The sequence below is a fragment of the Falco biarmicus genome, chromosome 5 (genome assembly GCF_023638135.1).
Source record: "Falco biarmicus isolate bFalBia1 chromosome 5, bFalBia1.pri, whole genome shotgun sequence".
Lineage (NCBI taxonomy): Eukaryota > Metazoa > Chordata > Aves > Falconiformes > Falconidae > Falco > Falco biarmicus.
Genome location: NC_079292.1, coordinates 47,809,009 through 47,831,496, shown reverse-complemented (window position 1 = coordinate 47,831,496; position 22,488 = coordinate 47,809,009). Strand labels below are relative to the sequence as shown.

General features: G+C 38.0%; 1 protein-coding gene across 7 annotated transcripts in view; it reads right to left on the bottom strand.

The window, feature by feature from the left end:
- Positions 1–22,488, bottom strand: part of TMCC3 (transmembrane and coiled-coil domain family 3) — a 147,828-nt gene that overhangs the window by 7,081 nt on the left and 118,259 nt on the right. For all 7 annotated transcript variants that reach the window (XM_056340414.1, XM_056340415.1, XM_056340417.1 and 4 more), the window contains 2 exons: positions 3,480–4,378; positions 1,856–1,991 (listed from right to left, as the gene is read on the bottom strand). In XM_056340414.1, coding sequence (XP_056196389.1) covers positions 1,856–1,991; positions 3,480–4,378 — 1,035 coding nt within the window. The remainder of the gene's footprint in view (positions 1–1,855; positions 1,992–3,479; positions 4,379–22,488) is intronic.

Genomic DNA, 22,488 nt, shown 5'->3' with positions numbered 1-22,488 from the left:
AAAAATCATGCTCCAGCATCCCTACTTTTTTCCTCAGTCTCAAACTCTAAACATTTTCCTTGCACTGGCGGGTGTTCACCTGATCAGACAGCAAGCCGATTCAACCCAATCCTCCGTGAAGAAGAAACAAAACCACTGCGCACAGTGTTATTAGCTTTATTTTGCTGGTCAGTTCTCCGTTGTTCTGGCAAGTAGAACTGGCTTACCATGTGACCAGCCAGGCACCAACGTCAGCGCAAAGCATATGGCACAGCACCTTACAAAAGGCTGCTTCCTTTCACTGTTCTAGGAATTAGTAATAATATAGGAGACAGTTCTTAATGGGTGGCACGAAGTCCCTTATGATTCACACATGCTCTCCATTACACACTAAAGAACTTTCCTGGGCCTTCTTTCACTCTGACCGTATGGTATTTGCAAATTTTCTTGTGCTGCTTTAAAGAAAGTCCAGGTGCAAAAGTCCAATACCTGCAGTTCTGCTTGAGAGGCTGAGAAAGTGTTTTAAAAACAATCTGCCCATCCCTTACGGACAGAGTACTCCCAAGTTACATTGTTACCTAAACCAGCCACAATTTAAATGCTTTTACTCCGTTCTAGCCTATCTAAAACCCCACAAAGAGACAGGTTTAAACAGATCCAACTGTACAGAGATAAAAGAAACAAGGCTGTATCAACGCGGCACTTCAATGAGTTTTAAAAGCCTCTGACATCCCGCCAGAGTTCTGCTATTGAGTTAGCAAATGTTTCACAGCCATTCTGCTGGAGAACTTGGGTCTTGCTCAGTTTTTACATCCTCAAGATGCCATCCCAGAAAGGAGTCCTGCATAAGAGAACTCTCCTTAAACCTACAAAACAACCTGAGATATGCTTCGATTCAGCAACATCCCTTTCCCACTCTGCTCCCAGGAGTTTCCCAAGTCTCACACCAATCAGGAAACAGTGTGATCATCTTGCTGCCTGCGCTCTCTACATTTAGAGATGTGGGCACAGGGGTGGACAGGACAGGGTTGGTTGGTTGTGGTGTTTTTTTCCGGTTTGGGTTTTTGTTTTGCTTTGGGGTTTTTTTTTCCTCTTCCCCCCTCCCTCCACCACCATCTGAGCCAATATGAAGACAGTCTTTGAGCATTACTTAGTTGTTAGCGAATTTAAGCCCAAGGTAAGGCAAACTAATGTTTTCACCACCTGCTCAGATTTTGGGTAGAAATATTATGCATTATATCAATGCTTATATTGTATATAAATATTACAGTATGTAACTACATGCTGTCAGAACAAACTTGTAGCCATTATTACTGGCTTTTGATTGAAGCCAGACATGACTATAACTGATCACAGAGGTGAACGTATGCTACAGCTTTGATTACATGGGCCGTTGTGACTATGAGTTAAACCTCTTAAACTATAACTGGGAAATCTACAAGTCCAGTTATCAATTAGAGTTCTTACTTTTTACCTTAAATTCAAATTATAATAAGTCTTGCCAGTGATATGACTACCTATTGGAGAAAGTCTGAGCCAGACGTTTGTTAGGACACTTTCAGAAGTGGCGTTTACATAATACAGGGAGATTCAATTCCTTCCTCCTCTGGTACAAGAAACTAAACCAGGACATTCTTCATCCACAAATCTGCATAGTCTATATCATCAATTCCAGCAGATAAAATTCTGAATTTATTAAAATAGAGACTGTCATCAATTTAAAGCATGCCGGGTTTTCACCTTAAAATAGACAAAACATGGGCTTAAATCTTTCCAGAGGTTCCTTTTACACAAAGATGCAGAAAGATGCAAGGGTTTTATAGTACAAGATTTCTACAAAACGTTACGAGATTATGACAAGGTGAAAAAGAAGTACCTGAACATCTCGTGACCGCTCATACGCCTGATACGCCACTTTCTCCTCTATGCTGGCTAGCTCTTGTTTCAAGTTTGCTGTTTCATGTTGATGAAGGTCGGTCAGGTCATTTAGCTGGTCTTCCAATCTTTCGTATCTTATTAGGAAAAAAGGTCTAAATTTAGTGCCTTCTATTCAAGTAATGTTAAATCATGAAAACAATTACACATTTTAAATGGTAATTTCTCAGTGTGCTATAGATTTGACTGACTGGCATTAGAGAGCACATAGTGAAATCAGTAAAATCTTTGGAAACTCTTCATAAGCATTTATTCAGCAAACTGAAAGCCTTTTTTTTTTAGTGTTTCTTGCTGGCAGTGGGTGTTAAAAAGCAAATATTTGTACATCATAGACAAATTATAAGAACTATAAACAGTGCCTCAGAGTATCCAACACACATTTTCCCATTCTCACTCTTCAATTAGACAAGAAGATATGGTTTCACAAGTAAGCTTGAGCCAGTTAACAGCTCACCAGTAGTGAAAGGAAAAATATGTTCCCTGGATCCCCTCTCAAACACAACTGTGAGGTGCTGCCATTCATGTACAGCCTGTTCTGGCATGTCTCTGCATAGTAAACCAGTTCAAGTAAACCATCAGGAAAGCAGAAATATTTTTGGTGAGTTTGTAACTTGATTTAACACACAAACAATTTCTGTGCAGCTGGCACAGAAATGATGGAGGCAAAGTAGTCTAGCTGTGGAAATAGTGGCAGGAGGCTTGAGATCTTAATAGCAGTGAGCTGTCAGAAAAGGCTGCTCTGCCTTTTCCTGAAACCAAGTCCTGAGTTCAGAAGGCCATTTGCTCTGTTCTTTCCTCCCTCATGTTACCACCTGCTATCCAGCCTCCCCGTGTAATTCAAGAACAAGGGAAACATTAAATATTGCACTTCATACTGAATTTTTGCCAATTAGCATAGTAAAGACTTCAAGAATCAACACTTAATTTAACAAGCGATATGACAAATGGAAAATAGGTAGAGCAGGTGCAAGCCCTCTGTAGAACGTATGTCACTTTCCACAGTGGATGATAAAGAAATTAATTGCCAAGTAACAAATGCAAGAGGAAACAATGCTACAGTACTTAAACCAACATTTCACAGCTGTGTGTTACACCAGGTACAAAGTGACATTGTGTCCACAAAATAGCAATATGCCTGAGAAGTTATTTGGACAAGGCACTCGGGACTAAAGGGTATACTTATCAGCTGTAAGTCAGCTCTGCTACACTGTAGACTGATTAGCATTTTCAAGTTACAATAGATTAGAATCCTTCCACCAGTTAAGAAACAATTGGCTTCTCCTATACGTAATATTCACATAATACAGTATGCCAGATGAGAGAATTTTCTGACAAGCCTTCAACAAAAGGCAAAGACCTACCACACCATCTGATAGAAAGTATTAATGTTCTACACATATTTTCAGTTACTGGAAGGAACATTTTTGTACCAGATATTCATTGGAATTATATTTTCCTCTTGCTTCTGAAATATCACACACACAAGCACACACCCACATTTACACTTTCCAAATAGCTTCTATACCAATTCAAAAATAATCTCAAGAAAACAGTTAAAAAAATACCTATATCTTTCCTCTTGTAACATCTGAGAAATAAAGCCATAGTCTCTTTTAAATTGTGTTTTTAAATTCTCGATATCATCAGCTAATTGGGACTGTGTGTCCTTGATTTCCCTTAGTTCCTCCAAAATCATGGAAAGCTTTCCTTGACTGTCCAGGGTACTTGCCACAGCATGACCAAAGGAAGTATTCCCATTACTATCTGCTGAGCCAGAGGTTCCGCTTGAGCATTCATCATCACTAACGTATTTTGGTTTGGCAACAATGGTGGCACTTCCCCCATACGTTCTAGAACTCGTTTCTGGCCGAAATTCATCCAAGGTGTTTTTGAGATGAGCAATGTTGTCTGCACTACCAAATTTGTTTCGGATCAGGTTTGCAAACTCTCTAGACTTGCTGAAAACAAAGACAGGTGGTGTCAAAGATACACCTGGCACACCCGACTTGCTGCTCTCTGTTCCGTGTCCAGAGATACGAGGCTTTCCATGCTGAATATCTTTCAGGTTATCTTTGGATGTATCCTTAGTAGTTTTGGAAGATCCATTTTGTTCAATATCCTTGAGCTTTTTGTGATACTGTTCCAACTTCTTCTGCAGCTGGGCAATGGAGTGGGCAGATTTCTGGTTCTTTTTCTCAAAGACTTGTTTAATGCGCCCAGCCTGTTGCTTGTCTGCACTGTTTACCAGTTTCAAATACTCAGCCACATTCCCATCTCGAGCTGTTTGTTCAACTTTGATTTGTTCCGTAACCTTGAGGATTTTCTGTTTCAAGCTATCTGCACTGAGCTTGACTTTGTGAAATTCCAGGACCCCATCTGGTACATCAAAGTTCAGGTTGGTGTCAGAGCCTCCACGGCGAATGTTAAGTGGTAAACTCAGGGTATTCATGTCATGTCTTTCCACCTGAGAGGAACAAAGATAGATGGCATTTAAATTTTACTTTTTTAAAATCCAACTTCTCTGTCCAGCTCCTTCTCTGCATGTAATTATAACAGGTACACCATATAAAGTAGCTTCGAGTAGCAAAACAGAATGAACTTTTCTTTGAAATTAAGAAGCATTTTTCTCAATTTCCCTAGGTTGACAAACAGCCCAAGGAACTGCCTGTTCCTATTAAAAAAGCAGCAAGATGAATTAGAGTGGAAATTATTCAAGTATAGATTTTCAGAATCATTTACAGTTATTCATTAAATCAGAACAATGCCTAGTTAGACAAGGTGCCTAAAATTATTGTTTATTATTAACGGTTTCAAAGACATCATGACTGATAATCACTCCATCTTTCTCTTAGAAATGGTCAAACCGATAGAGATGTAAACACATGTTCTCCTCTACAGCAGTATTAACTGTCCAGTGTATTTTACTAGGTTAAGTCCTTTTTTGATACATGTTCCTCCCATTCAAATTTGTCACACAATTCAAAGTTTTTGCACAACTAGTTGAAAATTCTTGGAAATTTACCACATGATTCAACAAGAAGAAGCTGCTAGCTTTTAATACAGAGAGCACAGAGAAAGAATGGGCCCACATTTGACTTGGCATGCTTGATGAAGATGTTTAACAACTTCAACTGCTGTGGCAAACTGTTTTAATAGCAAATGCACTGAGGGGGATTTGCAGAAAGAAACTTCTGAAAGAAAACTGCATTTGCTCAAGTATAGGATCCATACACCTTAACAGTGCTCTGAGGAAGCGTAACAAAAACGATCAGGTCACAACACAAACAACAGAAAGGCAAGATAATCTGATACAAAACATAAAAAGTATTTCCTCAGAAAGTCAAAGCCACAGGGGAGGCAATAGACAAGAATGACCCAACTAAAACAGCTTCATCTGTATTATGGTCTTGTACTAGGCTGTGTGACAAAGAAGGTGTATTTCGTTAAAGCTGCCGCATCATCATATCTGTAGAGACTGCTTAAGAAACACTCCAGCCCTAATGGGCTTTCAGAGCTTTAACACCAGAGGGTACTAATACAAATTGCTCAGGCAAGACCATTTCCGACAAATCACAAGCTGTATCAAAGTATCTTTTAAAGACAAATTTGTGAAATGCTTTAACTACTCTTCAAAATACCTGAGATACTATGTCAAAAGTTTGATTTCCAACTACAGTATTTATCTATAATACTGAAAATCTTGCAGCAAGACCTATATGCACATGCATGTTCAGTGATCACCATTCAATTACTTTCTTGATTAAAAAAACCATAAAAACATCATTAAGCATTGCGGTAAGGTTTGTTTTCCCACCCTTGTACAGTTTTGGTGGCCCTCCTGGAAATTCTCTCCAGCATTTCTGTATTGCCCTTAAAATACAGGCTCAGGTACCAGATATGGTGTCCTACTATTAGTGATATGCATCGCGAACAGGTTGATCAGAACTATTCTCGCTCTGTGTCTACCATGATGAGTTACAAACACATAGGAGGCAACACAGCCATAAAACTAGATCTGTACCTGACCATTTCAGAGACAAGATCATCTCTACTCCTACTTTATACTCTTATCCTTATATTACTGAGAATTACAGTGCTTTTTTTTTTTTCCTTTTTCTTTTGCTAATGCACTGTTCATGGTGCAAACCAGGTGACGGAAGTTCACTTTCACCAATCTCTAAGAAAAATGGACACTTCCAACATGCAAACTGAAGAGTTCTAGAGTTCACAATTTCTTCTGGAGTATATCGGTTAATGGTAACCTTTACGACTGGGACTCTGTTCTGGGGATTAAACCAATGCTGCTGCCTAATAGCTCTGCACTTTACCAGGTTGTTAAAAATAACTGATATTGAACCATATGCTTAATTATTAAAAAGACATGCAAATAAATTTTATGAATATATAAAAATTGTATATGATTTAATTCCATCAGTCATATGTGCTTCACTGAAAATCTACTTTGTTGATGAGATTTCATTTTAGTATTTGCACAGATATGACACACATGGATGGTATTCTATATTCAGGGTGACACCTGTTAAAAGAGTGATAAAACCCACAAGTGTCAAAAGTAGCTTCCATTTTTATTGTGTGCATTTTTTTGATTTCTGGTGTCGGTTTTTTTAAATTGAACAAGTCTTAGAAACATAACTAATAGAAAAAGAATAGCTTTTACAGATCATTTTTTAAAGCAGTAAGACTCACAATACTGTTGTGGTAACTAAAATATACATTTAATATAAGCAAAAATAGTTTGACATAGGATACTTGTATCTTTCCAGAAGGCCCATACAGTAAAGAGAAGCAATCAAGGCAAAGAGCTGGAAAGCTTAGGTACTAGATCTGAACCCCATATTGCAAATATTCCTTTAAATGGATTTACTGGGTCTGGACAAATTCAGTAAAGAGAAAAAGCTCTGTATAAAATAAGAGTTTCCTGAAAGAACCCAAGACCTTTTTTAATAAGCTTTGGCACAAAATTATGCTGTAATAAATCACCAAATTGCATATACACACAGATCTATCACTGATGTCACTCAGGACAAGCTGTACATACTCCCAAGAATGGGTGGGTCTATCTCTAACCTTTACACAGCATTAAGTGTTTACTTCCTTAGTACAAAATAGTCTAAAAATATGTTATAATAATTGGATACAAGCCCAAACCAGATCCCTTCTCCCTTATGTCCTCTCCTTCACAGGAGTCTAGCAGTCAGCAAGGTCTATCATCACCATGCACCCCACGGCTTCCTGGAACTTCCAAGGTCACAAGAGCAATAGAGATAATAAGAACAATAGCATCGAAGCTGAAAACTGCCTTGCTTTTGAAGTGGAGGAAATAATTCAGCATCTGGCAAATATACTTCTGAAATTTGTAAAACCTATCATAGGGTCAGTTCAAATTCTGTGAAGTTTAGAAAAGAACTATGTCTCAATTCCCAAAACACTGCTAGGAGTAGTTTTTTCGGCTTACTGAATTAAGAGCTCACTAAGAGGCTCTTGAAACCTTCTGTTGATGTAATGCACTTTGTTGGGTTTAGGTTTGGGGGAGCTGGGGGCAGGAGGGGGGGGGGCGGGATGGTGTTGTTAGTTGTTTGGGGTTGTTTGGTTTTTTTTTTTTTCTGGTTTGGGTTTTTGTTGTCTGATTGCTTTCTTTTTCTTTTCTTTTTTTTTTTTTCTTTCTTTCTTTTAATGCAGAAGCAAGTAGACACTGAAGGACCCAGGTATCTCAGTAGACAAGTGGCCTATCACCTGTCTTCTACCTTGATGAGGTAGAACAGTTTGGCAAAGATTCATTTGTGATTGCTTTATAGCTCAACACTAAAGCAACCCCAAGACAACAGAGATCCAACTTCAAATCCTACCCCAAATCCACCTTGCTGCAACAGTCTAATCCTGAGACAAGAATTACCGTCTGTGTTAGTAATTAATGCTCCTTCCTGAAGCACAGTAAGTGTAGCTTGCACGTCCTGCTGTATCAAATGCCCAGTTCTTTATACTGAACAAAAGACTGTCAGTAGAGTTCAAGATGGTACCTCATCCCCATAGGGACTGCTGCACTCTCCTGTGATGTGGGCTGAAATCTTCCCACATGCAGGAGGGCTGAACACACATCCCCCTCAAACTATGTGAGTGGTCTTCCAGCTACGCTACAGGAAGAGACATGGATGAATGCCATCCATGCCATTGTTCTTTCTGTGACTCTTAGGTCACCAACACCTGACAGGGCTCCAAGCTGTTAATAATAAAGAAGTTGCTGAGAGATTGAATTATTATTTTTTTAAAAAAAGATTGTCATTGCGGTCTCCAATAGAAAAATAAATATATATACACAGCAGTGGCCTCAATAGCCAAAATCGGACCAGACATATTTTGGAAAAGAGAAGCACTTAAAGAAAAAAAGAACAGAATTATTATACATCTCTCCTATTACGATAGCAGTTAATAGGGAGCTGGGGATTAGCAGCAAATGAGAGGAAGCAGTTCCAAGACAAGTGGTAACACAAGCCCAGAGTCTGAGGAAATACCAGAGACATGCCCAGGATCTGGCTTCTGGGAAAACCAGGGAAAAAAGTTTGCACATGGCTGCTGGGATAGTCATAGCTGATGTTAGCTTGAAAGAAGAAACATGGAGCTTGGAGAGACCATTTTATGGTGCAGTTCACATATGCAGTTTGCTATAACCCAGCTGAGAACTAATTGCAATGTTTGTGCTGCTTGAAAACTAGCTTTTAAGAACTGTTATTTAGGAGTGCAGCAATTCAGGCTCCCTGCCTGCATCAGAACCAGACACTACACGTGACTAGATAGGTACCTCTCATAGGTAAAGCAATTTCCTTCTGCCCTGACCCGCCTTTTTCCAAGGAGCCAAGCAGATGCCTGGCTGCATGGTCAGGCTGTTCATGCAGCCCACCCCAGGCCAAAGTGCAGAGCTTTGAAAGGGATAGTGGAATAACTGCTCGGTGCAACAACCACAGGCACACTGCTAGGAACCTTTCATTACACATAAGTTGGCAGCTATACTTTCAGTCTTAAATGGTAAGCGGAGGGCTGGGTAAAAGGCAACCCGCTGCTCATAAAGCAGCACTCAGACCAAAACAGTGCTTTGAAAACCCAATCACAAAAGCAAGGATAGGGATTTTATTGGCATCATAAATGATCCACATGTTTTTTCATTTACCATCTGCAAAAGCAACCCAAGCTCAGATCTGCAGGCCATGCTAACAATAAGCCCAGAGTACAAAAGGACCCACGTGCCCAAATGCCACAGGTAAGACTGCTAGAAAGGGGTTCCATATGGACAGGAACTGCTGAACAGGTGAGAACATCGTGCTGACAGCCTATGCAGATTGGCCATTATATCCCCTGGTTGCAAAATGTAAAGCAGACATAAAATGTTCTTTCTTTCCCCAAAGATCCTGGGTGAGATCCACTTTTGAGAAAGAAATCCATAGCAAATAGAGCATAGAGAGCATGCAGCCCACTGTCAAGCAAATATCTCATGGCTGTTCAGATGAATCATTTCCTGCATTCCACTGACTGTGTCAGAGGTTCTCCACCAACAAGTGAGAGCTCAGCCATCTATGTTTAGGTGTCAAACTGAACTCTACTGTTAATTTCATAATTTCTTTTATACTCTAAGAAGCATCTAAAAGAAGCATAGAGAAAAAGCATTTGCAAGACTGAGTCATTGACTGCATATATTCATCAGGCTCCAGAAAGCCCACATCTTTGTGTGTCTTACTAATAGAAACAAACCATGAAGACAAAGTGATTATTTATTTGAATAGGCTTAATGTAAAGGTGTTTTTGGGTTTGGTCGTTGGTGGTTTTTTTCTTTCCCCAAACAGCCTCATTACCATTGCCAGTCATAACTGTGCAAGCTAAACAAAAGCTTATGATGACAATTCAAGTCCATCATGCAAGACTTTTAGAGGGGTATCTGCTTAGTGCTTAGAAAAAGAATCCCTTAAGAAACATAGAAGATAGGATTAAAACAGTTTTAAAGCTTTCATGGTTTATCAATAGCAATAATGAGGAGTAATTCTCTTTTGTTAAGAAGCAGACATATACCAGAAGCACAGGGGTTCCAATGGGTAAAAGAGCACGCAGAGGAGATTTTGTTACTTTTCCAGTATATTCCAAAGCAGAAACGTGTTTGGGGAGAAAGTTTACCATCTCTTTCAAATTCACTGCACCTTCTAAAATCCACAGGAGAAGTCTCCTTATGAAAGGCTTAAAACAGTGCTTAATCATCATAAAATATTTTACATTACATAAAATCCGTACCCAAATTGCTGTGCAATACATAAGAGCAAAATACCCTCTGCTCACATTTTTTTAAAGAGCTGCTTGATAGTACTGTTTAGAAGCATGTACACTCTGAACATCATACTAATGATCATGCAGAGGGTTGAGAATATAGAAATGGAGGGAGACAGCCTGCTTCTACTTCTTGCTGGGGAAATCAGAGATCCAGGGTAAAGGATTTGTCTGAGCCCACCCAGCAAACACTGATGGGAGTCAAGTAAGGCAGAAGGTGGCTCTTTTACCATCAACAGTTCTTCTATCACCTATCAAAAAGACAAACATTAAATCTGTAAGGTGTCTCACTAACATAAGTGAGGGGTTTATTCCAGGTGAGAGTCAAAGATAAACCCAGATACCCTCTGGCAGGTATTGAATATAACTCAATACTCAAAGGCTGGGGAGCTTCAAGGCTGTTTCATGAGTAAGGCGTCATAGACAGGCAGACTAGCCTGTGCAGCTTTGGATACTTCTGAAAATTTTCCCCACTATGCCAACAAGGTCTGGTAATTAGAAAAATTCAGTTGTTATACTAAGCAACTTAGGCAAGACCTCAAACATAGAACCCACTCCTCCTCAGGGTCAGTTTGATCACCTATCTTTCCTTCCATTTTAATTATTTTTATTACCACCACAGAGTTGAGACTGTAAGCACAAGCACCTCAAGAAAGATATAAGTGAACTTGTAATTTTAGTTTAAGCAAAAAAAAACAAACCCAAAACACCCCTCGACATTCAAAATGCTTTAAAATAAACTCTGTAGAAAGCAATTGCAACGGAAGCATATACATATAAGTTCTGGTGTTACTAGAAAGACAGGTTTTCCTCTCTTGGTCTAATTTGGTCAACGCCAAATAGCCATGTATAACCTGCAACCCAAACAACCAAGTTCACACCAGTGTTCTTTTGCCTCAAATCCTATGGACATGCTCAGTTCAAACTAGGAGTATCACAGAAATAAACTTTTATCTAATTTATAATGAAAGGATTGAACTAAGGCCAATTTAGCTAGGTCACTCACTGCTTGTGTGTAAATAAGTCTTTAGATACAGTACTATTTCAGATTAAACCAACAATGGGAGAAGAGAACAATGAGGGGAAGAGGCAGTTCTCTGGTCATTGCTAACACCAGCTCCTTCAAAACCCAAAAACATCCATGAAGTGCCTCCCATGTCATGACTTGCACACAGTCCTGTTCCAGGTTGTTCCACAGTATAAAATTGACACAAGCAAACCAGTTCCAACACAGACAACTTCTGTGCCTAGACTCTACAAACTTCAACAGACCTTTATAAAAGTAAGCAAGCTAATTTCCATTTACTGTCCAGCAGTCATGTCAAAAAAAATATAATTAACTGTTCTGACAAGGGAAAACAATATAGCTATAAACTAATACATTTATTATGCTTAAGTTTCTTAAGCAGGCAAGAGGTAGGCTCCACACCCCACAAACTATTTTGCTTCAGATAAGCACCGTTAATTAAGGAGTCATTCAAATACTCTCTCCTAACTTCTTAAACAAATTTTTTTTGTTTAAGAATATAAATACAAAATATAAAAAAACCTTTTATATGCATGTCCCTTCTGTCTCAGGTTTCTATAGCAATGTAAGGAAGTACTTGGGAGCCCCAGGTGCTACACAAGTGGTTCTACCAAGAAGTGCTCATGAGAAGCCTGCACTCCCACTCCACTGAAGGAAAATGCCTTTCATCTGACACAAATCCCTCAACATACAGCCACTATGAATCAGTGCGGAGGTCGCATATTTTTGAAAAGTGATGCAAGACATTCTGTATCTCCTTCTAGACTAACTGTTCAACTCTTAGTGTTTCTAATAAGTGCTTTCCACCCCCCACCCCTAGCTTTTATGGATTTTCTTCCCCTCCCATTCAATAGTAAGCTTTCTTCTCCTAAAAGATGTTCACATAGGTGGCAGGAACGAAATTTTCCTGAACACTGTGAAATACTTTGTGAAAAGCCACCTGCTATACATTTGCAATTATTAAATCCTTTTCTATGAATGAGAATTTGACAAAAAGCCAGCCACAGCCCTGCTATGACTAACCACTTTCACAGTGCATATGCTTCTGATTTCCTACCACTTGTGATTTAGTGTGCTTTCCTTCGTATCGCTCCATTGCCTAACTGCACATCACAAATCATCTATTCCATCTTGACAAAGCTACAAGTCACCTGCTCCCTCCACCTGGTTCTTTCTGTTTCAGTGTCGACAATTAATTTCATTGCTATTCAGACTGTCTATGCATTTCCTGAAATCCCAACTCCTGGAACTGTACAATCACACAAGAGATTCCAAGGAATATTAGGAAGTTTCTTGCACTCTGTTATAGAGAAATAACCCCCATCTAGAACTTCATAGTCAACAACCAACCAAATCCTCCTTCCCCCAAAATACAGACAATGTTAAGAAAATTTTAAATGCGTGATTTAAAGATCTACAAAAATCAAACCCACAACACTGATTTTAGAATGTTTAATTAATGACTTTTTATCGCTTTGAGCTAGCAACACTTACAAAAAACCTATTTTGTAACAGGCACATTAAGAATTTACTGTAGCATGGAATTTTGGAAGTACTACCATTCAGAGATAAACCACTCTAAATCCAGACACAGCAGCCATCGTAGGCAGAAGACCCAAGGCATGGGGTTTTTGTTTGTTTTAACCATTGTAAAACTTCCATTTATAAACAAGAGAACAATAGCTCCGTCATGCATAAGATCTTTTAATTTTTGTTAATGCTGTGGCAGCACATCCTGAGCGTATAAACAATCACATCTTGTCCTGTACATGAACTGAGTCACTTACCAAAAAGTAGCCTGCTTACTTCTTACTTTCCACCCCCCCCCCCCACCCCACCCCCCCCCCCCTTCTCTCCACACTGGGCCAATAAAGTAAAATCTCAAAAATATGTTTCTGTTACATCAGCAGGACTTTTTAAGTTCATTTTTTGATATGAAGGCCTGATGAAAAAGTAAGTCCTGCCTCATCGCATTACATGACTAACAACCACAGGCTGCCTAATAAGCAGCTTAGATGTCATTTTTCACTTTTGTGGAAACTATTGGAAGGCTTTACAGCTATAGCTTTGATCCCTTTTTAAGACTACTTTACACGTACCCCATCTCTCTAACTTTTAGATATTAGGTGCCCTAAGCTTTGCTTGTCCATTAAGTTTAATACCTGGCAGCCCTCCTTACAAGTGTCAGCAGCAAACAAACCTATTTGAGCTTGGATGTGTGCCAAACAACACAAGGTCTCTTACTCCCCTCCCCTTTACTTCAAGGCTGCTCTTCAGGATAGAGCATTTTATTTACCTCTCCATAAGAACTAGTACATTTCATGACAAGGCTACTCTTATCTTTTAAAGCTTAGTTACACTTACATATACAAGCAGATTTCCACTGTTTGCCACATTATACATATGAGTACGTTTTTTTGTTCCATGCCTATATCCAGGCTTGTATTTGTACCTAATACTGCAAATAAGCCCAAAGGCAGAAAACCACAGGGAGACTGGGCCATCAAAAAAATAAAAACCTTTGGCCATACTTCATGACCTGCATACACTGAAAGAAAGAAAAAAGATGACAAGCCTAGAAAAGAAAAAAAAGTTTTATTTTAAAACCTGTTTTATTTGAAAAAAAATTTTTTATTAGCAAAATCATATTTCATTATGCAAAATAAGGTCAACTAAAACTGGAATCACACAGATGTATTATTACACAGGTCATTTGTTACTCAAAAACACTGCTGCAGTAATGGTCTAAGCTACTACACAACTGATTAACACTGCTCTGAATAAACGCTGGAGAAAACATCTTAATTACAGTGCAGCTAAGTGCCAAAATTCTCTCTGGATTTGGTGGATTTAACCCTCTGCCTCCTGAAGACCACAACAACAAAACTTTAAAGAATTTTCTTATTTACATTTCTTTTTAAAATAGCAAAAATCTTTTCCTTTCTTTTGACTCAAGGGGCAATATAAAGCATTAGGCAACAGAACCATAGTTCCCTGCTCAGGCAGTACCATCCTCCTGGAAGAAAATGTAACATTGTCCCTACATGTTAATATAAATAACATTGTTTTGAAAAGTAAAAATATAATGGAATAAGGTTTTCTGCTGCTATGACTGTGCTACTAAACAGGGTCACAAGCAACACTTTCCATTTACAAATAGAACTAATTGAATCTTCTTGAAAGCAACTGTAACAGTTCTTAAGATGATAGTAAGCATACAAATATATGAAGACATTTCCTCCAGATTATTTATATAAATGTACACATAAAAATATACTTTTATGAATATTTTTAAATATACATAAAATTATTATTATTGAAAGTACTAGTCCACAGAAGATGTCATATACATAAAAAATAAATAAATCAGTGTTTCAGCTGATATTCACCTTCTGGAAAACCAGCTCTTGGCATGGTATTTTAAGTTTACACCTTAAAATCAATTCAAATAGTTACAACTAAATATTAATTAAAAAAAAGTAGCTTTTCCAGGAAAAAAAGACATAAATAGCACATATGTTGAAAAGGGGTGTGCCTCTACTACAAGCAGATCTCCCTGAATCCTCCTTTTTGAAGGGGCTCCATGTGCACATAATAGCAACGCATCAGTGACAACTACTCCAGCTAGTGACACTTTTAGTGTGTGCCCCTGCTGCCTATTTGTTAGCTGCAAAGGAAGAAAATCTTTTTAGAAGGCTACAAAAATTTTAAAATAAACTCTTAGGTTAAGCATCTTGCAGGAATCATACATTAAAACACTGTCTTTACACACAATTTTAAGTAGTTTCTCACACAATCTTTTAAAATGCTTGTAAGTTCGTACTGGAGTGAATGTTTGTACTGAAGAGGCTGGGATTGTGTTTTGTTTTTTTTTTAAAAAAAAAACAACTTTCCTATCAGATTTTTCTCTCTGAACCAAGTTCAGCTAAAACTGTTGTATCAATTTTATTGAACTAAAATAACCCACTACTTGTACTTGGTGATGGGTCATCTCAATACTCGATTTTTTCCCTTTTACTTTCAAATTTTTATATACAACATACACTGCAAATACTCATGCACATTACAGAAGATAACCCATTAAAGAAACTGTATCGTAGAGAAGTTCCACAAGTTAGTAAGATAACATCAATTAATTAAAAAAAACAAAATGCTGAAAGTTTGTCTAACTGAAAAGAAAATTAAAGTTTCACCAAATCAGAGAGTAATAAAACCCTATGGTAAAATTTTTCTCTAGTCTTAAAATATTCCTATCCTGAAAACACACTTTCCCGGTTAGTGAGATTAAACTGAATTACTTTGAGATAGCAATTCAGACAATTTTGGAAGATAAACTAGGTTAAGTTACACTTATGTCACCACATTACTTGTAAAAAAACTATTAAATCATCTTTTTTTTTTTTTTTTTAAGTTCTAGGGGTAAGGAAAGAAACTATTTTTTGAACTGCCTTTAACAGGGATTCACAAAATTTTGAGCGTATGGTACAAAACCTCGGATGTAATTTTGAACAAGCTTGAGTAGCAACCGTCATGTATTGTCAGTGTAGAGTACTGGCAAATGAAAGCAGACTTTTCCTCTCAAGAGATGTTTGCAAACTGAAAATACATCTGTGTCTGTTTGGCCAGAACTAAAATGTCAAGGGTAGAGTTAACTGTGGAATGACCTCCTGCTGATACTAAAGGCTCATTTACAAAGCTCACTGCCTTCTAGTCCAACTACTGGGCACATGTGGTGAACATGTCTTCATGTAATATAAATACACAGGAAAACATGTATTATGCACACAATTCAGGCACAAATTCAATGCTCATAAACTAAACAAACCAAACCCCAAAAAACCCCCGCTCCTCTCTCCCATCCAACACAAAAACCATTCCCAAATGCAGGACTGCAAGAGGAGAGTCACAGGCAAGAAACAATAGTGACTTTGTTTAACAGACTACTGGGAAGTGCTCAGAAACAGTGCAGTTGCACTGCACATTAAATTGCATAGAACAGATTCAGTACAAAAAAAATGTGTTCAGGTTGATCTTTCTTAATCTGCTAAAACCATGTTGCAAATCTAAAAGTAATTTAATACAGTGAAGTTAAACCCTTTATCTTACATTTCATCAACCCTTCAGTTACAATACATTACAGAGCAAATTTATGCAACTTCTTGGCTACATTAATATGTTTATGCAAAATAGTACTCAATGTGGCACAGACCTAGTCAAGAACTATCAATCATAGGAGACAGCAGGACTAAAAAGGCAACACCAATAATGCAACAGCAACAGTAAGAGTCACATAACAAAATTACAATCAATGACAGCTTTGCAGCCTGTATTCCTTTAACTGTCTTTTCTTGCCTTTTGATAAGTGTTATAGACCCTTCATATAGAAAGCCCTTCAGGTTTTTTATTTTTGTTAAAACTCTATCTAGGAGGACAGAGGCGATTAAAGCCTTTATAATGTTTTCAGAGTCACAATTTAATTTGGATCTCAGCATCGTTAAGGATATCTTGGGCGTTTTGTCCTAGCCCTCCAAAGAACATGATGGTGTCAGAAGTACATATTTAATTGAATAGGGCAATATGAACAATGTTTCATTATTCTGGGATAGTGTCCCTCAGGTAATGATAAAATTATTCTTCAAATAATATCTGTGGAAACATAATTAAAAATCTGAGGGGTTTACTTTACCAAGATGTTTACATGGCCAGACACTGCACTAACCATAATTCAGACTTTAAAGATGAAACAGACAAACTTGTCAATTCATATCAACAAGCAGCACTGGCTAATCAAACAGATTTTTTTGGAAGAGGAAACCTTAATATTGTCATTAGAATATTGCAGTACAGTCAACTCTGCATAAACAGGAACAAGCATAGCTTGTTCCAGAAATAATGTCTACACTGACAGTTACGTGCCTCTTCATGCTCTAACTTTGTACATTTTTCTTTTCAGTATATCTTTCCTTCTATTGTCTTGCTTTTACTCATCTAATATTTGCAACTTCATCTTTTTATCTGAAATTAGTTTAATCATGCTTTTTATCTGGGATACATTTTACCTGGTACAGTATTTGCCAAGATGTTAAAAAATTGCCAATCTATGCATTGATGTTTCTTAAGAGTCATATAGAAGGAGATACAGGAAATTAAGACTATCTCAGAATTATTCACCTTTTAAAAATAATAGTGAGGAGTTATATCACACCATACAAACAAGTGTTTACTCTTGTAATACTCTTGTAAAACTTTGCAGACTCCAAAGCCGATGATTTTATGGAATACATTCAATTCAATTTGAATGGATACTTGACACAACAACTGATAATATTGCTTAATTAATACAATACAAACTTAAAAGAGAATGGATTTTGCTACATCCTTAGTAGTGTCTATTATTAAACCCATAGTGATGGGTATAAATATGTATGATAGACACAATTTTCAAATTAGGCGTTAGTACAGACCTCTGTTTTACCCAAGAATCCCTTTCAGTATTGCTGGTAAGCTTCACATGCTGTGAAGAAACATAAAGCTACCTATATTGTCTAAGCAGACATGGTAATAGAAGTTATTTGTATTATATCTAACAAAAATTTCACTAAGCAAATAGGTATTTCAGATTCTTACACAGCCATAACCCATGTTAGCTAGACGAAGATAGCGCTTCTGAAACAGCAACACAGACTATTCCTTTTCAGCAACACAGACTATTCCTTTTCTGCTTGGTCGAGTTGTCACACAGACACTCGCCATCCATGACTTACACCTTCCAGGAACTGAGTCACAGAGTTGACCAACCAACTTCTCTGCTAAGTCTATGAAAACAACAGAAGATGCTGCAGAGCATTTTTAAAAGTTATTTTTCAGCTAATTGAAAGTCACTGCCTCCCTTCCCTAACCCCAGAGAATTGGGAGAACATCTCTCAAGTCACTGCCACACTCAAACAGTTTCACTCATCTCATTATAGCATTCTTGCATGAAGATATAGGCTGTCCAACTCAGGTAAACTTGTTCCCCACATTCTTTGGCTATTACAGCACAACAGAATCATTTAAAGCAGGATAATGAAGTTCAGTCATGTGTTTCCCTACCTAACTTCCATATATCATTTTATTACGCCATAAAATACTGCGATAAACCTGATGGTCTTTTTAAGGCAGCTTGTAATCTTAATTCAGAGCATTTAAAAAAAATTACCAACAGAAAATGGTATATGTTCATCTTACATTCAAGCTAAATCCAGAGGGTTTCTCAAAAGCACAGACCTAAAAAGACATTGCCAATTTTCTTTTAATGCTAGTTCCTAATTACTAAACTCAGATGACTTTTTTCTTCTATTTTTAGAGTTGTGGATGTTAGCAGCTTATTCACCAACATGATTTCATTAGAAATGAAGCTGCAATCAACATTCTGTTCCTAGCCTGCCTTCGTCCCTCTCCTTTGAACTTCCTAAAGAGATTAAATTTTTTTTTCTCTCTTAAGTTTCTATTCAGACAGTCTAAAAGGATATGTTTTATCACATGGTTGGCTTTGGTGTAAAAGACTTATAAACATATTACCATATTCAGTCATAGCAACAGCACAGAAAAAAGCAACAAAGCAGAGCTCAGTGGGAAAGGAAGCAGACACAAGTCATGCTGTCCTTGGAGCCCAACCACGGTTACTGGCACTGCACTGAGCCAGCGCTCTGTACCTGAGCAGGGAGTTCTGCAATCCTGTAGAAAACACCCTAACATTTGACACTGGAGACCTCTACCTTTGAAAGTGGAAAAACAAAACAAAACCCAAAACACAGTACTCATTTTAAAAGATCAAGGCATTAGAAAGATTGTCTAAATACTTTTTCCCTTTCTCATTTGGTCATGTCCTTAGAGTAATTTAACCTGCATAAGCCACCATCTATAAATCAGATATTTAGTGGTCTCAGCAGGCAGACAAAGCTCTATATCCACTACCAAACCCTCAAAAATACGCCTCCTGTGAGATTAGCCAAATGATGCTAGCCTAATTACAACTTCCACACAGTGAGTTAGTATTTTATACTGTGTTACATGTTGAAAAAACATTTTCCAGATACTCTTCCTAAAGCAGACTGACAAATACTCTCACTTTCTGTAGTGAGTTACTTGACAAGTTTGAGAAACACATAGATTGCACCATAGCTCCTTTGCAAACCAACAGTGCCAACAGTTCCCCAAGCAAGTCCCGCTCCTCCTTTCAGCTACTGCCCTTTGCTCATCCATGAAGTCTGTCATGCCTTGACTTCAATTTTATTATTTCTAAGGAAAGTTTTTACCTATTACCTGACTGAAAATTCCACAACATATGTCCAGGTTTCACAGCTAGGGCCAAGGCCAAAAATTCAGGAGTCACATGGATAGTAGTTACGTCAGATTTTGGAGAGTCCTTTCCCAGAACAATTTGTATTTGCTGCTGTGCCAAGAAGCTTTTGCTGGTATCACTTTGATTTCAGAGAAATAGAGGGTTGTCCAAGAAATTATAGTGCAAACTGCAATGGCAGCTGCTTCAGCATATGCCCCCTAGTTCCTGGTATGTTTCAATTGTAGTAGACTGCCTGCAGCTAAGCAAGCAAGTGGAAGAAATGCGTTAGAGGTGTCACCTTTTGTACACAGGAGTGTAACACACACTAACCTAGCTGCAGTTCAGATTTTGGTTCCAGAGTATCAACTGTTTTCCAAAGTTGAGGAAAAGTACTTGCTCCCAGCATTGTCTGGGCAGAAATGTACCTTAAAAATTAGCTTCTGTACACTACTTATAATAAAACAAAAACAAGAATACCTAACGTTTCAGCAACTTAAGGTGGCCTGAATGGCTTATATTCTATGTCAGCTAGAAAGGAAGCCTGTAGATTTGCAAACATTCATTAAATGCTTTGGGAAATGTTAATGTGCTGCAGTGCTTCGCGCAGACCAAAAACCTTCCACGCAAACATGAAAGCAAGGATCTTCCCTGTCCCCGCAACTGCAAGAGCAAACGACAAGTCACTTCTTTAATTGATTTGCTCTCCAAATTCAGATTTAAAAATTCTCTATGTATGTACTAACCAGGCAACACTGCATCATTTTAACATTATGGAATAAACTGACATATTTAATTATTCATTCCATTTGATCTGTAGGCTTTTTATTTGCTTTTTATTATCTTTCTTGTTCATTTACTGCTTTAACAAGACTTATTAAAAAAAGGTCAGTACAGAAATAAATATGCCAGGTGTTATGTTCCTCTGTGTACTTTAACAATATTTAGACAACACTCATATAGCCTGAAAGCAAAAAAAAAAAAAAAAAAAGTAAAAATTCTAAAAGCCTGCTACAGCTGACTGCTAGCTGAAAGCCAAAGACTCACCAAATTAAAAGCAGCTATATATTCAAATATTTTCAGATGCTTAGCCACAGATACTGAGACCACTATAGCGTAGTATATCCATGTAACAACTCTTAACTGCACTTAAAGTAGTTTAAAATAGACTAGTAAAAACAACTATTTGTCATTTATTTAGCTTTTTATTGAAGAGCTGTTCCCTCTTAGTATGACAAAGGTGATGTTTAGTTTCTGGATTGACTTCACAGTACAGGTTTTTAAAGATTCATGCACAATGTTGTGCATGCATTCTTATTAAGTGTGCAGAGCTGCGCTTGGAGGTTAGCAGATTTTAACTAACTTAAAGACACTTATGATGTGGCATAATAAAAAATTTACATTCATTTTAATACTGCTTTTCAAGTTCACTAGGTGGCTTCTGGGTCACACGAGGCAAAAGAAGTTCTTACTATGTTTAAAATATCACAATATTGTGATATTTGATTACCTAACATATATGGGTTGAAATTTGTGTCAGAACTTACCACTGGTCACTGATCAGTTTTATTACTACCTACATGGAAAGGAAAGGAATCTTCCCAGAAACACCTCCTAGAAAGAGTACGCATTTCCAGAATGTACATGATTTCATTACACAGAGCAACAACCCTGTAGGGACTATGTAAGATTTAACCCCACCAGAGAAATTTCATTACAGCCCAGAAGGCCAAGATCCAACTACAAGCAGTTATCTTTCTGTCAGACAATATCACATAGTTCAACTAAAATAGAATCAACTGATTCAGTAGGTGTGCCCACAGACTGGTTGTGTAAGAGACTGCTACAGATGAATGTACATAAAACCACTACCTACAGGACTTGGAAGTCTGCCAATATCCCTTAAAGTGAGCAAGTCTAGCAAGGTCAAAGTATTTTAGAGTAAAATTTTCAGAGTTAGGTTATTATGGCTTTATGATCACCTTCTGAAGGGTTCTCATTGTTAACAGCAGAATCTAAAAGTTATAGCCAGTAGTTCTAGACCCCTGCCTCTGGCACAACCTGCCAGAATGATTTGAGCTGTACTTCTGATCTGCAAAAAGGCAAATCCTAGAAAAACTCCACTAGTTACAAGAGAGGCCCCAGTGACAAACCGTATCTCAAAGCTTGCATTAAGATAGTCATGCCAGACGTACTCAATGATCTGTTCCACAGGAATTTGCCTTTCCTCCTACCCCCAAAGCACAAAGACACACTGTTGGGTAATACAAGCCAGAGATGAAAAGTAAACCTAATCACCACATTGTTTTTTCAAACCTATCATGAGTTCTAAGTGTTAAAACAGGATCTATTTATTTCCCTTTTGGTCAATATTGCCTCCTGAACCTGCTCCGCATCTGTTCATAACATGAAGATTTTGTGATCCCCTGCCCACAGAAGATCAGGTGTCACAACTGCTTTCGTTGTCGAAACATTCAAAGACTCCTGTCTGGCCAAAAGTAAACAAAGCCTGTCTTTGACAACCACAGACACTTGATCTGTGCTTATGTTTAAATGCCACACAGCTCCTGCAGCCACCTCAGGTGAAATTTCATCCTCAGTCTGACACCACAGGCATCTGACACCTTGCACATAGTATTCCACTACCTGCAAATCAAAACCTGGGCTCTTATGTCTTCACTTTATCTCATCCATGGCATGAATGATGATACCAGCCACTTTGGTAGGTGGAAGCTGAACCAGTTGCTATTTTGGGTGAGGCAGGAAGGCCTGGAAGTTTTCTAAGCATTAAGCTCAGGGAGGACACCGCAGGGCCTGTTCTGCTCCTTCCCAGAGGATGAGAGGATGCGAGGATGCCACATACAAGGCCTTTGCTTCAAGTCACAGCTTACTGGTTAAGTGC